Source organism: Ovis aries, chromosome 5 (genome assembly GCF_016772045.2).
Source record: "Ovis aries strain OAR_USU_Benz2616 breed Rambouillet chromosome 5, ARS-UI_Ramb_v3.0, whole genome shotgun sequence".
NCBI lineage: Eukaryota > Metazoa > Chordata > Mammalia > Artiodactyla > Bovidae > Ovis > Ovis aries.
In genome coordinates this window covers 91279331-91298681 of record NC_056058.1, presented here as the reverse complement: position 1 = coordinate 91298681, position 19351 = coordinate 91279331, and the positions used below count along the sequence as shown (strand labels likewise).

Below are 19351 nucleotides of genomic sequence, written 5' to 3'. Positions count from 1 at the left end.
TGTGCTAAATTTCCACCCAAATAGGTATGCATTGAGACTTGCAACTAGGACTGTATGTGAATATCTGTATTTAGATTAAACAGACCCTTATTTTCTCAACTCAAAAGTTTCTTCCAGTATCTGTAGTCTTGAACCTTGACTCTTTACTGTAGCTATCTTGTGAGTACATGTGAATCTCTATTTGAATTTTTTTAAATTGTTTTTCTTTGATAATGTTTTCCTTAAAAACATCCTCAGTCCTATTTTTAACAATTTTTTTCTCTTGTGAGGAAGCTAATGCAAATCACTAATGAGAACAAAAACATCTGAGCTAATGTTTTCTTGTCCTTGAGATGCTTGCCTGTTCGCAGTCTGGAGGAATGCTAGAGACTGCTATTGAGATGAAACCCACCCGCCTACGGACTCACTGCCTCTGGCTAAGAACTCTCTCAATTTCTATCATTTTAGTTACCTCCTTCTAGAAACTGGTTGAAAGCAGAGTTGGGCTAACCCCAGGGCCCTTAGCTATCTTCCCCAAACGACAACCTTTACAAGGAAGCAGAAAGAATAAGCATAAGCATTTCCTTAAACATCCCTCTCTGTCGTGTTGGTTAGTTGGTGAGACTGTGGACCTGGGAGTCACTAGGATCCTTGTCAGGAGGCTCCATGCTGTTCGAGCACCCCAAGAATAGGAACATCTCAAAGCTGGGTTCCTAGAGGAATAACCCCCGGGCCATGGGGACAGTGGAGTTACCACCGGGTCTCATGACACAGCCTAGCGCCACCAATAAGAAAAATGTTTAAACTCATCATTCAGTGGTGACTACTAAATGTTTAAATTTAGCACACAATTCTAGAAATTCAGTGAGAGGGAATCTGATACTTCACAAATTTTTTAAAGATATTCAGAGTGAGGTTGTCCCTAATATAATAATTTTCTTTGACTTCTAAAGATATATCTGAGAGGAAAAAGGCCTTATTTTAGTACATCGTTTCCCAGGCACTTAAAATTTTAACATGCACAATATAGAAGATTCTTACATGAATATATAGTAAATTTTTTTAAGTCTTGATTTGACAAATAAGCTGTGGAACATATATCTCACTGCCTCCAAATAATTATGCTTGTTTTCCAAACAGAAGGAAGATACAGCAGCTGAATTAGTTGCCCATTTTTATTCATAAAATGATAATTAGAGAAGGTATAAAATCTGGCATGTCAGGATTTAAGCAAGAATACTTGCTTGTTTTTAAGCATCTAGTGAAGTGCCGACTCTCTTTTATATTTCAAAATAACATTTCAGGCCTTTGTCTGTATGTGTCTGCAAAGCATGCTGTGTATTATGATTCCAGCTAAGAGTCATCTGAAGACTGATCTATATAATATTTGTAGCCAGAGGTGATAACAACAGAAATGCTTTAACAATAGCTTCCATTTATTCAGTGTCCGCTGTGTGCCAGGCACTGTCTTCATGACAGTCATTCAAGGCACAGGTCTTATTATTCACATTTAATGTATGGGGAAACTGAGGCTCATAGGAAATCAGTTATTATCTGGAGCATACAAGACTAGTAAAATTGGGGCTCATGCCAGCTCCTATTCTTGACAAATGAATATCTGGAACTCTGGACCTGAGGTGAGTACTGGGACAGGCAAGACTGATCTGTGGTCTCTAGGGGTCAGAGCCCAGGATGACTCCAGAGGTGACGCAGAATGAAGGGCTGAAGACCAATTTCCCTGCATACTGGCCTTGGCGCCGGGCCATAGACCTTCACTAATGGAGCTGGGATTTCACCAAGCAGACACTGTCTAGGTCAAAAGTCTCTGCTCTCTCTGTGCTTTGTGAAACACCCACTAGGTGGCTGATACAATGAGGTACAGAGGTGAGTGAGACGTGACCCTGCTGCAAAGACCCTACAGCCCAAAGGAGGAGACTGACACATGAGCAGATCTTAATCCTTTGTGGTATTTGGTCACTGTATTGACTGCCAAGGAATAAGGATCCATTGGAGGTAGGGATGGCAATCAGTGGAGGCTGATTGAGGAATTTATCTGAACTGAAGTTTGAATAACAGATAGTAAATATACACACACATGTGCACGTGTGCACACTCACATGCACAAGCATGTACACACCTACACTTACTGTTCACGAGCCTTGCTCTGGCACCTTATCCAAGTGTGCTAATCAGAAGGATAGGTAAGAAGCAGACGCATGTTGTCAGCACTCTGTATTTCGCTCGGCCTGACTTTGCAGTCATGTTGACACTCCGCTTAATCTACCCTTGTCCTAAATGGCGTGCTGACTTCTTGATTAGGGGTTTCTATTTTGTTATCTGTGCATTAGGCAATGTGCCACTCAGGTGGCAGAATTTGATTATAGTTTTCATCTTCACTTCCTGAATTGCTGTGGATCTTCCCTGGTGTTGGCTGATGTGTGACCTTTGCAGTTTTTGATTTGGAAAAGTTTCCTTGAGAACTAGCGGGATGAACTAACCCCCACCTCAGCCCCAGCTTCTGGTTTTCCTGTATCTTTCTGGTAGTGGCTCTGTGTGCTGCCTTAAAGAAGGCTAAGCCTATGATTACAGGGTCGCTTTATCCAAGAGCTGTAAGGAGTGGGTCAAAAGTGATACCGTCAGCTCCGACATGACAAGTTATTATCTAATGGACCCTTCAGCCTTCATAACTTTTAAGTCCAGACAACTTGGGCAAGAGCTGAAGTTTAAACCTGCTGACGAATTTTAGTTAACGTAAAACGATATTATAGGTTCCAGAATATTTGATAGCCCCTCTCTCTGTAACAAAGTATTTCAGTATGCAAACTCCTGTTCAGTTTGGGTAGTTCTGTGTTTTTCTTAATATCTCTGCTTATGGACATTACCTGGTAATATTTGAGAAAATGATATTGGACTCAATTTCTTTAACTGGAATGTTAAGAAATTGAGCCATAAGAATAAAAATAACATAAAAAGTCTGAGCATGTTTTAAAATAACTGGTTTTTTATACTTTTTGTTCATTCAGTGAATATGTTGTAAATGCCTACTGTGTGCTTGACGTTGCTTTAAGTGCTTGGAATACATTAGTGAACAAAATAGGCAAAAATCTCTGCCTTGAATACATTTATATTCAAGAATTATTACCTTCTCTTTGAAGAAGTCAATAATTATTTAATATGTAGGCTGAGCTGTACGTTCATGTAAGGTGTATGTGCAGGTTCTTTTTTATCTCAGCGATTTGACCATCTTATGTAATTCCTCTTTTTTTTTTCTGTATTCATTCATTTAATAAGTAGGTGTTAGGCAGGAACTGAGTGAAATACGAGCCTATATACACAGGAGAGACCTGCCTTCACGAGGCTCATTCCAGTAAGAGTAACACTTACACACAAATAGCCATGTAGAAATTTGTGGTAAAAGTCAGGTAGCGTTTCTACAGAATGAAGGGAGAGCAGGGGTGGGTGAGATGGGAGAGATGGGAGATGAAGGGGTCGAGAGAGAGGAGGACCACCAGCTTTGCAGCTGCAATTCAGTCTGCAGCTTTGCCAACAAAAGGTAAAGAAGAAAGGCAAGATGTATTTAAAGAATAAAAACATAGCATACCTAGCCTGGCACACATTAGTAGTGAAAGTTCAGTTCAGTTGCTCAGCCGTGTCCGACTCTTTGCCACCCCATGGACTGTAGCACGCCAGGCCTCCCTGTCCATCACCAACTCCTGGAGCTTACTCAAACTCATGTCCATCGTGTTGGTGATGCCATCCAACCATCTCATCCTCTGTCATCCCCTTCTCCTCCCGCCTTCAATCTTTCCCAGCATCAAGGTCTTTTCCAGTGAGCTGGCTCTTCACATCAGGTGCCCAAAGCATTGGAGTTTCCACTTCAGCATCAGTCTTTTCAAAGAATATTCAGGACTGATGTCCTTTAGGTTGGACTGGTTGGATCTCCTTGCAGTCCAAGGGACTCCCAAGATTCTTCTCCAACACCATAGTTCAAAAACATGAATTCTTCGGCGCTCAGCTTGCTTTATAGTCCAATTCTCACATCCATATGTGACTACTGGAAAAACTGTAGCTTTGACTAGACAGACCTTTGTTGATAAAGTAATGTCTCTTTAATATGCTGTCTAATATGTTGGTAAAGTAATGCCTCTGCTTTTTAATACCTTTGTTGGTGAAGTAATGCCTCTGCTTTTTAACATGCTGTCTAGGTTGGTCATAGCTTTACTTCCAAGGAGCAAGCCTCCTTTAATTTTATGGCTGTGTGTGAATTTAACACAACTTTTCATTAGTAGTATAAAGTTGTGTTAAATTCAGATTGTGGAGATATTTGAATGACAAGCTCCAAGTGTATACTTATTTAGTAGAAATGAGGGAAGGGAGGGCACTGATGAATTTTTCCTATAGAGATGGCACTAAATATATCCTGTCTAAAAGAATTAAATAACATTTTCTCTGGAGGATGGACAGCATGCTAGGACAGCATGCTGTGATGCTTAGAAGAGAGAATTCAGTTTGGTGGCAGCTTTCTTGCACTGTGTCTTAAGGTACAATTAAGTATTATGTGGACCAATTCACAGTGGGATGACATAGGCAAGGATGTCTGCGAACTTTCTAAAGAATGGCAGCCTGTTCCTTTACTTTGAGAACACAATTCTGTCAAGGTAATACCTTTAGTTTAAAGAAGAGCCATTGTAATTGGATATTGGGAAACTACAGAAAATTGGAAAACATTAAAGTTCTGAGAAGAGAAAAAATTATCAACTGAGAACGTGACTGGTAACTTAGCTCAAGTGTATAATTTTTTATATCAATTTTTCAATGTAAGTTTATTTTGGAGGATAATTTTTAAAGTCACTGTTTTCTGTTTAATGTCAGATCCAGAACTATGTATCAGTAGACTGTACAATCCATAAATGATCACTAATTTGTACAGACTGGTTCCAAATAGGAAAAGGAGTACGTCAAGGCTGTATATTGTCACCCTGCTTATTTAACTTCTGTGTAGAGTACATCATGAGAAACGCTGGTCTTGAAGAAGCACAAGCTGGAATCAAGATTGCTGGGAGAAATATCAGTAACCTCAGATATGCAGATGACACTACCCTTATGGCAGAAAGTGAAGAGGAACTAAAAAGCCTCTTGATGAAAGTGAAAGTGGAGAGTAAAAAAGTTGGCTTAAAACTCAACATTCAGAAAACGAAGATCATGGCATCTAGTCCCATCACTTCATGGCAAATAGATGGGGAAACAGTGGAAACAGTGTCAGACTTTATTTTTCTGGGCTCTAAAATCACTGCAGATGGTGACTGCAGCCATGAAATGAAAAGACGCTTATTCCTTGGAAGAAAAGTTATGACCAACCTAGATAGCATATTCAAAAGCAGAGACATTACTTTGCCGACTAAGGTCCGTCTAGTCAAGGCTATGGTTTTTCCAGTGGTCATGTATGGATGTGACAGTTGGACTGTGAAGAAGGCTGAGTGCCGAAGAATTGATGCTTTTGAACTGTGGTGTTGGAGAAGACTCTTGAGAGTCCCTTGGACTGCAAGGAGATCCAACCAGTCCATTCTGAAGGAGATCAGCCCTGGGTGTTCTTTGGAAGGAATGATGCTAAAGCTGAAACCCCAGTACTTTGGCTACCTCATGCGAAGAGTTGACTCACTGGAAAAAACTCTGATGCTGGGAGGGATTGGGGGCAGGAAGAAAAGGGAACCACTGAGGATGAGATGGCTGGATGGCATCACCTACTCGATGGATGTGAGTCTGCATGAACTCCAGGAGTTGGTGATGGACAGGGAGGCCTGGTGTGCTGCGATTCATGGGGTCGCAAAGAGTCGGACATGACTGAGCGACTGAACTGAACTGAACTGATGTAAATAAATAAAGAGGTTGGATTCCTTGCTTAAGAGTATATCTATGCTGCTGCTAAGTCGCTTTAGTCCTGTCTGACTCTGTGTGACCCCATGGACTGCAGCCTACCAGGCTCGTCCGCCCATGGGATTTTCCAGGCAAGAGTACTGGAGTGGGTTACCATTGCCTTCTCTGATATCTATACTAGGTTCCATCAATAAACACTTAGAAAATCAGTAGATTATTCCTACAGTGCCAGTTTAGGTGTGAAGTGGTCATGTCTGGGTTTAATTGGTAACCACTCTCTTGTGAATACTTGTGTGCATGTGTGTGCTAAGTTGCTTCAGTCATGTCCAGCTCTTTGCAACCCTATAAACTGTAGCCAGCCAGGCTCTTCTGTTCATGGGATTCTCCGGGCAAGAATACTGAAGATGGGATTTAAAGTTCTCTGCTATCCAGTGTAGGGACTGTTTTCTGTCTCACATTAAATAATCCATAACTTACCATGGGAGTAAAGGACATGGGTTGGGTTGCCATGCCCTTCTCCAGGGGATCTTCCTAACCCAGGAGAACCTGCATCTCCTGCGGCTTCTTCGTTGCAGGCAGATTCTTTACTGCTGAGCCACTGTGAACACGTAGTACATCAAAAAAATGTCTTGAGTTTCAGAAGTCACAAGCTATTTGTGATGTTATTTTTTAGTTTGGAAGTAATTGTGTTAAAAATACTGATTGGACTTGGGAAGACAGTAAATAAATTACTAGGAAATAACAAATAGAGTACAATTTTTTTTTAAGCTAAAACATCTCTGACTTTGCCATTTGCTGCTGAAATTTTTGCCATATATACATTGGTCTTATTCAAACAACAAGTTAGGTTTTTCTAAAAATATTTAAGGATGTGGGCAGTTTTTATGCCTTTATTAGTAATATAACATGGGCATGCATCTTAACCAAGGCAAGAATTTCATAATTGTTCTTTAAGAATGTCCTTTATTCCCATGGTAAGTTAATTATGGGTCATTTAACGTGAGACAGAAAACAGTCTGTACACTGGATAGCAGAGAACTTTAAATCCCATCTTCAGCATTGCTGCTGATGAATTGTGACAATGAACAGGTCACTTAAGCTCTGCATAACCTCAATTTCTCCATCTGTTAAAAGGAAATAATATCTGTCATAAGAGATTTTCCGAGCACTTTGGAATCACAGGCATAAAGATGTTCCATAAATCAAGAGTAGCATTATTAATACTCATCCAAAATGTAATAAAAGTTTTTTAATGTAGTAACCATTCAGCGCAGATTTAAAGAGAGTCTCTGGATTTAGAATTCCTTCCTACTCCTGCTTTTTAGCCTCAAATGTTTACATTATTTCCTTCAAAGCTTCAATCCTTGAAGGTAATTATTGCATTCTTCTGCTTTGTTGAGAATCGTTATATTCTATGGCTTCCCTTAGCTTCTATTTTAGGTGATTTCTTCTTCATTTTACACGCCCTCTCTCCACCCCCAGAATTTTTTACACCTTGTGTCTCTTTTCTACTTTGTACTTCTTATATTTTCATTTGAAAATATTCCCTGTGATTTTCTTTTCCTTTAAATAGACAATTGTTTACCTTGAAATTGGCTTTCCTCACAGTGAAAATTGGAGTCAAAGTTACTTGCCTGTCACTGGTCATTCTTATGAACATTTCTTACAATAAAAAGACAGGCTGCATTTTAGTGAGCAGCCAGCTAAAAAACAACTTGGTTTTGAGGATGAAACTGACAAAACAAAAATGAAGAGTTAAATTATGTGAGAAAATCAGACAGTAACTTTGAATTTCAATATTGCGTACCAGGAAGATTAGCTGTACAAGGTTTCTAGCTGATCACTCCTTTTCCTTGGCTAAAATTGATTTGTGGTGCTACTTTACTCATTTGTCAGATTCACATATATTCATGGATCTGTCCCTAAGCTCTCTGTTCTGTTCAGTTCATCAGTTTGTCTGTTTTTGTGCCAATTCATATGATTTTTATTATTAGGGCTTTATTGTACATCTTAATGTCTGGCAGGACAAGTCCTTTTTTAAGGTGTGCTTAGCTTTGCATACTAGACTCCTCCGTATAAATTTTAAAATAAGCTTGAATCCCTTATAAAAAACCCAAGTGGAATTTTAATCGGGAGAACTGGTGCTGTATGATTTTTGACACTGCCTTACCTTGCCTGGTAAAGTCAAGTACAACAAGATGTCCTTCTTAAACCTTCCATTTAAAAAACTATGCGATTCTCAAATAAGCAAAAGACGACTTGTCTTCATTCCTTTGGTGGGATTATAGTCTCACGGAGAATGTCTCCCACGAGAAGAGATGAGCATGTTAGTGAGGAGCCTGCTAACATTCTAGTGGCAGGTATGCTGAGATGATAGAAGGAAGTGGAAGTCAGGATGGGGTGGAAGCCTGGCGAAGACCTCTTGGTGGAACACTTGATTATATCAGATTTGGCAGAGATGGAGAACAGGGAGCCAAGTAAGGGGCAGGCACTTCTGAAGAGTGCAAGCCAGCAAAACATGTTGACCACAAGGAGGCATCCATACAGCAGCTGCTAAGAGTTACTTAGGAGAGGGGAAAGGGGAAATCCCAAGAACAGTGGTTCTTAACCAAGGCGAATTTTGACCTCTCAACCCTCCTCCTCCCACCCCCACCCAGGGGACAATTGTCAATGTTTGGAGTCATTTTTGGTTGTCACAGCTGTTACTGACCAGGGTTCTTGAACTCCCTTAGTCGATAGAAATGGAGAAGAAGCAAGACAAGAAGTTCAGACAAGGCTTTGTTGGGACTCATGCTGCAATGTGAGGGAGCAAAAACAAATTAAGTTCCTTTGGTTGCTTTGTGGGCAGGAGTGAGCTGGTTGCTTATACAGGGTGAGCGTAGGGGTGGATCTAGGGTTTGGGTGTGAGGGCTGGATTAGGTGGTCTGCCCACCCCTCTGGTGGTTCTCTGTGCAGGGTGCATTCCCGGTCAGGGGTGGATCTAGGGTTTGGGTGTGAGGGCTGGATTAGGTGGTCTGCCCACCCCTCTGGTGGTTCTCTGTGCAGGGTGCATTCCCGGTCCCCTGCTTTTGCCCCTGGCTCCTCAGAAGTGGCAGCTGGGTTTTTGGTCTTTTTGTATTCTTGTTGTTCATAATTTGCCCCAGCTGGGCTGTGGACTCAGTTATTTTTAGTCCCTTATAGTTTCTTTGTATTTTGTTGCTCAAGAAAGTGTTTGTCCTGGGTCAAATCCTGGGTCAAAAGGTCCAGTTTCCTAGGTCCCCCAGCCTGTCTCACCACCCGGGAAAGGGTGTTGTTATTGCATTTAGTGGGTAAAGACCAGGAAGCTAAACATACTACAATGCACAGAGCAGTTCCCACTGCAAAGAATTACCAGCCCCCCAAATGTCAGTAGTGCTGAGGCTGAGAGACCCAGGCATAGAAGGAACTTCTAACCAAGCCTGGCTGCACATTAGAGTCACCTGCTGCTGCTGCTGCTGCTGCTGCTGCTAAGTCGCTTCAGTTGTGTCCGACTCTGTGCGACCCCAGAGACGGCAGCCCACCAGGCTCCCGCGTCCCTGGGATTCTCCAGGCAAGAACACTGGAGTGGGTTGCCATTTCCTTCTCCAAGGCATGAAAGTGAAAAGTGAAAGTGAAGTCGCTCAGTCGTGCCCGACTCTTAGCGACCCCATGGACTGCAGCCCACCAGGCTCCTTGGTCCATGGAATTTTCTAGGCAAGAGTGCTGGAGTGGGGTGCCATTGCCTTCTCCGAGGGTCACCTGGGAAACTTGAAAAAAAATACCCATGCCAACCCCGCCACCACTCCCATACCCCCTCAGTCCCAGCTCTGTAAATTCTGACTTCACTAAGGATGGAGCTGTGGGCACTGGTTGTTTTAAAAATTTCAGTGATTTTTAAAAATGTGCACCCAAAGTTAAGAGCTACTGTTCTGGATCCATATAGCTGAGACAAGGAGATGATTAGATTTAAGTTTGTTTGTTTTGCTTTGTTTTGTTTTTTACATTCTTCATTCATGCTTCCTTGAAAAATTCATATTTGTGTACTCGAAATGACATAAAAGGTACAAGAAAATGCTTTGGGGCATGGCGTGCTTGTGTGTGTATGAGATTCATTTGACTTTCTGTTGGAATTCAGGAACAGCACATGTAGTTAAGATCTCACATTCTCCCCTACCTCCACCCAGAAGACGCCATGCTCTGTTAAAACTTCCATCTTGCAGACCGATCTCATAGATATATATTTTGTTTACTTATGAATCTAGTAAAGCAAGTGCAATGTTTTTGACATTTATGATTTTCTCTCTATATTGAGATATTTAGAAGCATAATGTGAGTACAAACCAAATTGTCAATATTTCTGTCAAATTACCCAGCTATTTAGTAAGACTTGCACAACATCTTCTTGCTCAAAACACTGATACAGCTTGGTTTCTCATGTCGTGAAGTTATGTTATTGATTTTGAAATGGGTTCCCTTTTCCAAACACCAAATCTATGGAGCAGCTGGTGGTGGTTAGTGACCGTCTGCACCAGCAGCCTCATCTTTTTAGCACTGAAAATTAATTTTTCTCATCTTGGCACATAGAGAACTCAAGTGTGCCCCTTACCTCATTACCTGACACGCTGCAGTGGCACTAGCAGTGGGGGTGTGTAATGGAGCAGCTATTTGGGCACCAGAAGTAGCAGCATTGGGATGTTACACATGACGAGATACCAGCAAAAAGCCCGCATCCTTTTCTCTGGAAACAAGAGGCTTCTAGTCACATGGATTCCAAATATTTGATAACAATGAATATAACATTAAGGGCTCTGGTTGGGTTTTTTCTTCTCCCCTGAAATGACATATCTCTATATTCAAAAGATGGGTGTATCGTGCCAAATAATCATGATGAATATTGAACTGCTCTCTGTATGAATTTTAGAGCTGAGCTCCCAGAGCTTAGTAATTGGTCATTCCAAAGGATTTATCCTTCACCAATTTATACATATTTAAAGGAGCCTACAACAACAACAAAAATGTTTCAGTTCTATCACAGGATAAGAAGTGGTGTTTCTGGTACAGTAGAGAGAATTCTGGACTGGTAATGGATAAACCTGGGCTTTGATTCTGTATCCACCAGGCATGTTGTGTAATGTTCTTTATTTTATGATCACTGGGTATTAACGAATACCTGGTGGAATACCTAATTTGGAAGATCAGTTGAATTATGCCCCCAACTGGTCTTCCAAACTCTAGTCTCATTCTTCTTCCGTCCACCTCCTGCTCTGTTAGCAGGAACTTTCTAAAATGTAAACTTATTCCTGTCACTCCCCAGGCCACCATGTGCGGCTGTGCAGACTGAATTTCTCACACAGATTTTGTGTGATGCATCTGTCCCCTGGGTCTTCATTCATGTTGCCCTTTCTGCCTAAAACATTTCTCTATTCCTTTTTTTCTGGCTAATCCTCCTTATGCTTTAAGATGCATCTCAGGAATCTCCTCAGCTCATGAGCCTTCTGATTTTAGCTGCCCTTCCATAGACTTCCCTTCCTCTTGCCTTATAATTATTATATCGAATGACAATTATCCATTAGATACTGGTCCTCCTATAAAGGCAATAGTCTGCTCTTTGAAGATAGATACTATATCCTAATTATCTTCCCCTGGTCTCTAGCGTGATGCCTAGCAAAGAATGGGCACCTGGTGGAGAGCAATGTGGAGAGAAAGCAGAGAACAAGGAAGAAGGAAGAAAGATCGAGAAGAGAAATGAGAGGGAAGGGATATGATGGAGTAAGGATGGGATGGATTAGGATAGAATAGAAGTATGGAGGAGAAAGGGAGGAGAATGATGGGTAATATAGCTGGTCTATGGTGATTTCTCAGATTGAATCAGTTTTAATTGTGACTCTGTACTGTTACAACACTCCATGTCAACCCTGTTCTTTCTAGTGTTTTATATATCTAGTGTTTTATATAGTTATTATATTACACTAACTCAACTCATTCTTTCACTGTTCTTTGGGTTGGAGGGGATTGTCAAGCAATGAATTTCTAGTAGAAGGGCAAAATCAAGACCTAGATGAACTTTCAGACCTCTCTAAATTTTGCTTTTTCCTCACCAAACTTTGTGGATCTTATTTCGAGATTCCTGCAGTTCGTATTAGTCTCTTGGTATCTCCTAAGCACCCTACTTGGATATTACACCTTGTGAGGTATACATAGAATTTATTTATTTAAGAAAATATGCATGTCTAGACAATTTTATAAATTTTTCTTAGGGCTTGTTACTAATTAATGTTTTATGATACTTCATTAACTAATTATAATACAGGTGGCTTTATGAAAAATGTCCTTTGTGGCTTAGGGTCATGTATAAAATTCTGATGAGGCAAAATTTTATATTTTATTTTGATAAAAATAAAGGAATTATATTGAAATTGTTAATTTATATTATGTGATCCTTTGGTTTCCATCTTAGAGAAAAACTAAAGGTAAGAGATGGAGAAATCTATAACATACATAGTGGCTTTTCATTTAGAGATACACATGTGTGGGACCATAATTGAAATCTGAGAAAATTATTCAGATAACTTGAGAAAAATGTAACTGTCATATAACTGTGTATTATATATCTAACTTTTAGCAGATTTAACTTTTACTTATAAAAAAGGTACATTTAACTTCGTTTACTATGAAAAACCTGACCTAAGAGACAGTGATCATTCGAGATCATTCAACATAGAAGCTGTTTCTACCAATGAAAAACTATTATAAATGTAAGTTGCCTAAATTCCTGGATCCTCAGTGCTATATGAAATTTTAAGCTCTAAACTCAGAATTCCCGACCTCTATAGAAACCTCAACTAAATAAGTTAAGTTACTGTCAGTCAATTTCATTTTTAAAAAACATTCTTGATAGAATCATACAACTTCATGCTGCTGCTAAGTCACTTCAGTCGTGTCCGACTCTGTGTGACCGCGTAGACGGCAGCCTACCAGGCTCCTCCATCCCTGGGATTCTCCAGGCAAGAACACTGGAGTGGGTTGCTATTTCCTTCTCCAATGCATGAAAGTAACAAGTGAAAGTGAAGTCGCTCAGTCATGTCCGACTCTTCGCGACCCCATGGACTGCAGCCCATCAGGCTCCTCTGCCCATGGGATTTTCCAGGCAAGAGTACTGGAGAGGGGTGCCATTGCCTTCTCCGATACAACTTCATAGTTAGATATTACATTTTCTATTCCTTGGAAAATGTAGTAAGCCTTCAGTAGCATAGGTTCAGTTCAGTTCAGTCGCTCAGTCGTGTCCGACTCTTTGCGACCCCATGAAGTGCAGCACGCCAGGCCTCCTTGTCCATTACTAACTCCTGGAGTTCACTCAGATTCACGTCCATAGAGTCAGTGATGCCATCCAGCCATCTCATCCTCTGTTGGCCCCTTCTCCTCCTGCCCCCAATCCCTCCCAGCATCAGAGTCTTTTCCAATGAGTCAACTCTTCGCATGAGGTGGCCAAAGTACTGGAGTTTCAGCTTTAGCATCATTCCTTCCAAAGAACACCCAGGGCTGATCTCCTTCAGAATGGACTGGTTGGATCTCCTTGCAGTCCAAGGGACTCTCGAGAGTCTTCTCCAACACCATACTTCAAAAGCATCAATTCTTTGGCGCTCAGCCTTCTTCACAGTTCAACTCTCACATCCATACATGACTACTGAAAAACCATAGCCTTGACTAGATGGACCTTAGTCGGCAAAGTAATATCTCTGCTTTTGAATATACTATCTAGGTTGGTCATAACTTTTCTTCCAAGGAGTAAGCGTAACATAGGTTAGTATTTCTAAATTCCAATTTTTAAAAATACTTAATTTTGTATACGAAATATTATAACTCAGTGCAAACAAATTGTGAAATATTATAGCCAGAAATGCTTTATTTACTTATTTAGTTTATATATTAAGACTGATTGTTAGAGGCAATTTAACTCATTAATTCAGTTAAAGTTTTTTTTTTTACAATGTCAATTCTTCACTTTTACATATTTAGACTATTATAATATCAGTATGTCTCATTGTCTTTCTGGCGGGAATAAAACCAACTTTAACCCTGATTAAATTAGTGGTACATTATTGATTCCTGTTTCAAATTCATTAATATGCTAGGAACCGCATGTCAATTCAGTGTCTCTAGGCAGGATCATGAGATAGTTTGAGGTTAATTATTATTTCCTATACATTTTTATTAGATAAATTTCAGTGCCACATCTTCATATGCTGATTTTAAAATTCAGTATTGTAGCATAGCAGAACTGGAACATTTTTCTTGATGAGCTTGCCAGAATCAAATCCCTATTCAGTTATGTGTAAGTTTTTAGTAATAAATAAATTCAAGTTTAGTCTTTCAATCCAGCTCACCTTCTATTTTGATAGACAGACATGATCTTTTCTAAAGCATTATACTATTTTGACTAAGCACATAATTTAAATCAGAATGTAAAATTAGAAGAGAGTTAAAATTTTAAATAGGCATATAAAAAAAGAATAAGACAGATTTGTGAACAAATAGAAGAGGAAAATATGAGAGAAATACAAAATATGACAAAATAGAAAGAGGCTTTATTTCCCCTCCCAAAATATTTACATATAGTGGAAAAAAATGTACAGATTATTAGTTTATATAGGATCCCTCAATCATTAATATTGAATTAATGTTTTAAATAAGAATTGAAATCTTTCTGTCTCTGCTTATATCTTTTTATATCATTCTACTGAGTCTCCAGTTTACAAATAAGTTTGAAAATTTTTTCCAAGACATTAGAAGTTAAGATGACTTTTTTTTAAGGTAGCAAAATACATTAAAGTAGAGATTCTCAAACCAACCCACAAAATCCTACTTGTCCCATACTTCGTAAAACCATCAAACTGGTATTCTAAGGTAACATCAGCATTTCTGATATTCTGAACTTCAAGTCAGTAGGTAAGTTTCCCCTTACTGATCCACAGCCATCACAGAGGTGAAGAAAGCCTTCTTTTAATTGTTTTTCTTTCTTGGATGAACAGAAACCTGGACTTTCTCTGTGGTCAGCCCCTCTTTATTTAATCTGGTCTTTGCCTCCTTTGGTTACATTTCCCTGGTTTTATGCATCTTCTTTACTGAGGGCTTTACGTAAATATTGTGGCTGATCCTCAACAGTGTTCCTCTTAGGGCTAGTGAAAGTGAAAGTCACTCAGTCGTGTTGGACTCTTTGAAACCCCATGGACTATGCAGTCCGTGGATTCTCCAGGCCACAATCCTGGAGTGAGTAGCCTTTCCCTTCTCCAGGGGATCGAACCCAGGTCTCCTGCATTGCAGATGGATTCTTTACCAGCTGAGCCACAAGGGAAACCCAAGAATCCTGGAGTGGGTAGCCTTTCCCTTCTCCAGAGGATCTTCCCGACCCAGGAATCAAACCAGGGTCTTCTGCATTGCAGGTGGATTCTTTACCAACTGAGCTATCAGCGTGGTCCCAAACACCAGAATGAAGGCCCAAAAGTCTACTTCCTCACTGTTGCGATTTCTAAGGTGGCCAAGAAATAGCATTCCTCTTCCCCACGTGGGCCGTGAACAACTGAGACGTAAACAGAGTGTCAGAAGATGCCAGAACTCTCGTCTTAGCTCTGATGACCAGGATGAAGAATGTGGATTTCTGAGGACTGCACTGCCAAACACAGATCTGGTCATGTGCTCCTCAGAGATCCCCTGTTTCCTACAGAATCCAGTCCTGAGTTCTTCACATCTCATTTTAACATCACCCAGTCTAATCTGACTACCTTTCTCTCTTCACTTTCCATCTTAGTTTCTCTGTAGACTTTGAACATTTTTCACAAATTGGAAAACAAATCCCTTTCCCTTTTCTTTCTTTGCACATACTTTTCTTTCTGCTCTTTCCCTGCTATTTTTCTGCTCAAATCTCATTCATCCTTTAAGACCATTTCACAAGAGACAAGCACCCACTCCTAGGCCTTTGACATTTTCCCAGCACGTGTGCTTGATCACTTCAGTCATGTCTGACTCTTTGTGACACCCTGGGCTGTACCCCTGCAGGCTCCTCTGTCCATGGGATTCTCCAGGAAATAATACTGGAGTGGGTTGCCATGCCCTCCTTCAGGGATCTTCCTGACCCAGTGATTGAATCCTCATCTCCTGTATTGCAGGCAGATTCTTTACCTACTGAGCTACCTATATTTTCCCATGGTTTGTCTGATAATTTGAGCATCTCTCTTTAACAGAAATTTGTTACCCTTTTTTGTAATTATTGTTTTACTCTCCCTCCTCCAGAGAAGGGATTGTGTCTTATTCAGCATTGTGTTTCTAGCACAGTGTCTGGCACATTATGCTAAACAAATTTATTGTAGTAAGATTCATCTACTTCTTATCATCCAACAATAATGATCTCATTGACATTTTCCAAAAAGACTACAAAAACATTTCCTGAAACTAGACATTGTCAGGGTAGGAACAGCCTCACTAATTAATAATGTTTGTTTTTTAACCTTCTAACTTGATATTTAAGTAGCAGAACAAAAATTTTAATCCAGGTTTGTCAAACTCCACATTCTTTCTGCCCCACCTCTGGTTTCCTGTAACAAATACCTTTGCATAGAAATGTGATCTTCTCCATGTTCTATGCAGAAATATCACTTCTACTCTACTGATTCCCTTTCTCCAAGAAAAAAAGATCTGTGTCAGTTTAAAAAATGAAAACCAACCTGGGCAGTTGGGAAACCCGCTAGGTAAATATTAAAGGAAACAGCTATAAAGCCAAATGCAACTTTAAAACAATAAATAACATGAGGCAGGATATTGAGCAATATTTGCCATGCCCGTAACCGCTCACGTTCTTAGTCTAATTTTCTTTCCTAGTTTATGTTCTTTCATTAGATTGTGAGTTAGACTTCTATACATTACTCCACACTTAATAAAGATATTTCATTTTTCCTGGTGTGCTTCCAGAGACCTAGCATGCAGTGAAGGTTTTATAGTCCTGTGCGGTGCAGCAGATGTCATTCCATTTGCCTAAGTCCTGCTGACATTTGGAGATGTGGATTAATTGAGCTACAGAATGAAATTTAATTAAAATTAAATACAGACTTGGCCATTGTATCTGTTCATTTTCCGCACTCTAGTGTGTGTGTTTGCAGGCAGCGCCATAGTTAATTTGTTTAATCAGGATGCTCTGTGGGGGAAGTTGCACTTTGCTTTATGCTGAGAAACTGAAGGTGTGATAGATGCCAGTTTGGAATTCATTGCACACAATGTGTGCTGTGTAAATGATGCAACTGATGAGCCTCAGAGGGCTACCTGAGGGAGCAAGGTGGCTCCACACGAACTCGTAGAGAAACAACTTGTCATAGACAAGTTTTGCTGGTGGTTTAATAGCTAAGTCGTGTCCAACTCTTGCGACGCCATGGACTGTAGCCCACCAGGCTTCTCTGTCCATGGGATTCTGTAAATACTGGAGTGGGTTGCCATTTCCTTCCCCAGGGGATCTTCCCAACCCAGGAGTTGAACCTGGATATCCTGCACTGCAGGCAGATGATTTACCGACTGAGCTATGAGGGAAGCCCAGACAAGGTTCAGGGATGTCTTTTAAACTGACATTACATGACCACAGGAATCTTATCTATTACCCATCAACACGTTGCCATTGTATTTGTTCATTCAAACACTCATTCAACCAAGGTTTTTTGAGTACCCACTATGTGCTGGATCCTGAATTTCAGGGAGTTACCATTATTAATGAGGATGACCTTCTTTCCACCAGTAACCCCAGTTGAGGATGTTTGCCATTTCTTGAGGATACAGTTTGGAACCAAATAGTATAGCGTATTTATAGGTCATTCCAAAGTAAGGAGAGACTATATTACTTTAGGTTACAGTGAGGTGGAATTAGGGCAAGCAGATAGATCCCACCCGTCCTTTGAGATACATTTCAAAGATCACCTCCTTCTTGGATTACCCTGATTCATACAGTGAGAAATGTACCCTATTCCAACTACTCTCCAAAATACATAGGAGTTCTTTTTGTGTTTTATCTGTATATCTTCCCATCTTCCTTTCTAGATTATGAACTTTTTGTCAACATCTTTTTAATCTTAAAAAATATTTAGGCCAGTACATCAATCTCCACAGTGTGCTCAAAGCCTGTTTCTTTTTTGAACTGATGTAGAGTTGCTCTACCGGAGAAGGCAATGGCAACCCACTCCAGTACTCTTGTCTGGAAAATCCCACTGATGGAGGAGCCTGGTAGGCTACAGTACATGGGGTCGCTGAGTGGGACACAGCTGAGCTACTTCATTTTCACTTTCATGCATTGGAGAAGGAAATGGCAACCCACTCCAGTGTTCTTGCCTGGAGAATCCCAGGGACGGGGGAGCCTGGTGGGCTGCTTTCTCTGGGGTCGCACAGAGTCGGACACGACTGAAGCGACGCAGCAGCAGCAGCAGCAGCAGCAGCAGAGTTGCTCTCCAGTACTGCATTAAACTTATTAGTTTCAGGTGTCCAGCATGGTTACTCAATATTTTTGCAGATTATATTCCATTACAGGTTATTACAGGATAATAGGTAAAATTCCCTGTGCTATTCAGTGAATCCTTCTTGTTTATTTATTTTGTACATAGTACTTTGTAGCTGTTAATCCCATACACCTAATTTGCCCCTCTCCCCTTCAAAGGCTATTTCTTGAATGTACTGTCAAGCATCTGTGTTCCTGGGTAGAGGAAATCTGCTGTTTCAGTGGTCTAGAATCATGTCCTCCTTTTTGAGACAACAGTACCCTGCTTCCCATAGCTATGTGCATCAGGGGAAGGTGAGTGTGCTGGAGGCTGAGCCAGTCCGTGAATTTGATTCCGCTCACCTCTGTGACTGGTTCAGAGACGGGCAGATGATCCACACCAGCTACTGAGGGCCAATGATCCCACACGCTAAGGCTTTGATTTCCCTTTAGCTGTTTGTGAAAGGAGGTAACCCAGGAGCTCCCTTCTGCTACAAAGAGGGAATTAATCTGAAAAAAAGAGGCTAATCTGAAATCAAGAGAATGGTCCCCCATTACTCCTTGAGATTCTGTTGCTATTCTATTATCTTAGCCAAAGAGTTCTTCCTTAGGTTGGTTTGAATTGGACTTTCTAGCTCCAGCATACAATAGAAGCACTGCAGTTCTCACATAGTGCCAAGTCACTTATATGTAGTCCCTTCCCTGTCAGCTCCTTGCAGACAGATAGCTTGCCTCCTCACCCAGTTACATATTCAGTAGCCCAGTGTCTGGAACAATGTGCACTCAATAATTATTCTGTGTAAATTAAAAGTTATCAGGTGATTATAGGACAATGTCAGTAAGGTATCTTTTAGGTTTATAGTATAACTAATAACACAGACATGTTGCTCACCAACCCTATTACATTCTTTTTCACTGACATTTGTGTGACTGAAAGTATCATTAAAGGATCTAAGGGTGAGAAAGATAGCTCAATCATCTTCTAGTGATAATCAACTT

At 40.5% G+C, this 19351-nt stretch overlaps 1 protein-coding gene across 6 annotated transcripts in view; it reads left to right on the top strand.

The window, feature by feature from the left end:
- The window catches only part of KIAA0825 (KIAA0825 ortholog), a 400677-nt gene that overhangs the window by 255895 nt on the left and 125431 nt on the right, over positions 1 to 19351 (top strand). Inside the window, exon 20 of one of the 6 annotated variants that reach the window (XM_060416008.1) lies at positions 15291 to 16955. The exons of the other annotated variants lie outside the window; for them this stretch is intronic. Within the exon in view, the coding sequence (XP_060271991.1) occupies positions 15291 to 15396 (106 nt within the window). The 3' untranslated portion in view covers positions 15397 to 16955. Of the gene's footprint in view, positions 1 to 15290; positions 16956 to 19351 lie in introns of those variants that run through there. 6 annotated transcript variants of the gene reach the window in all.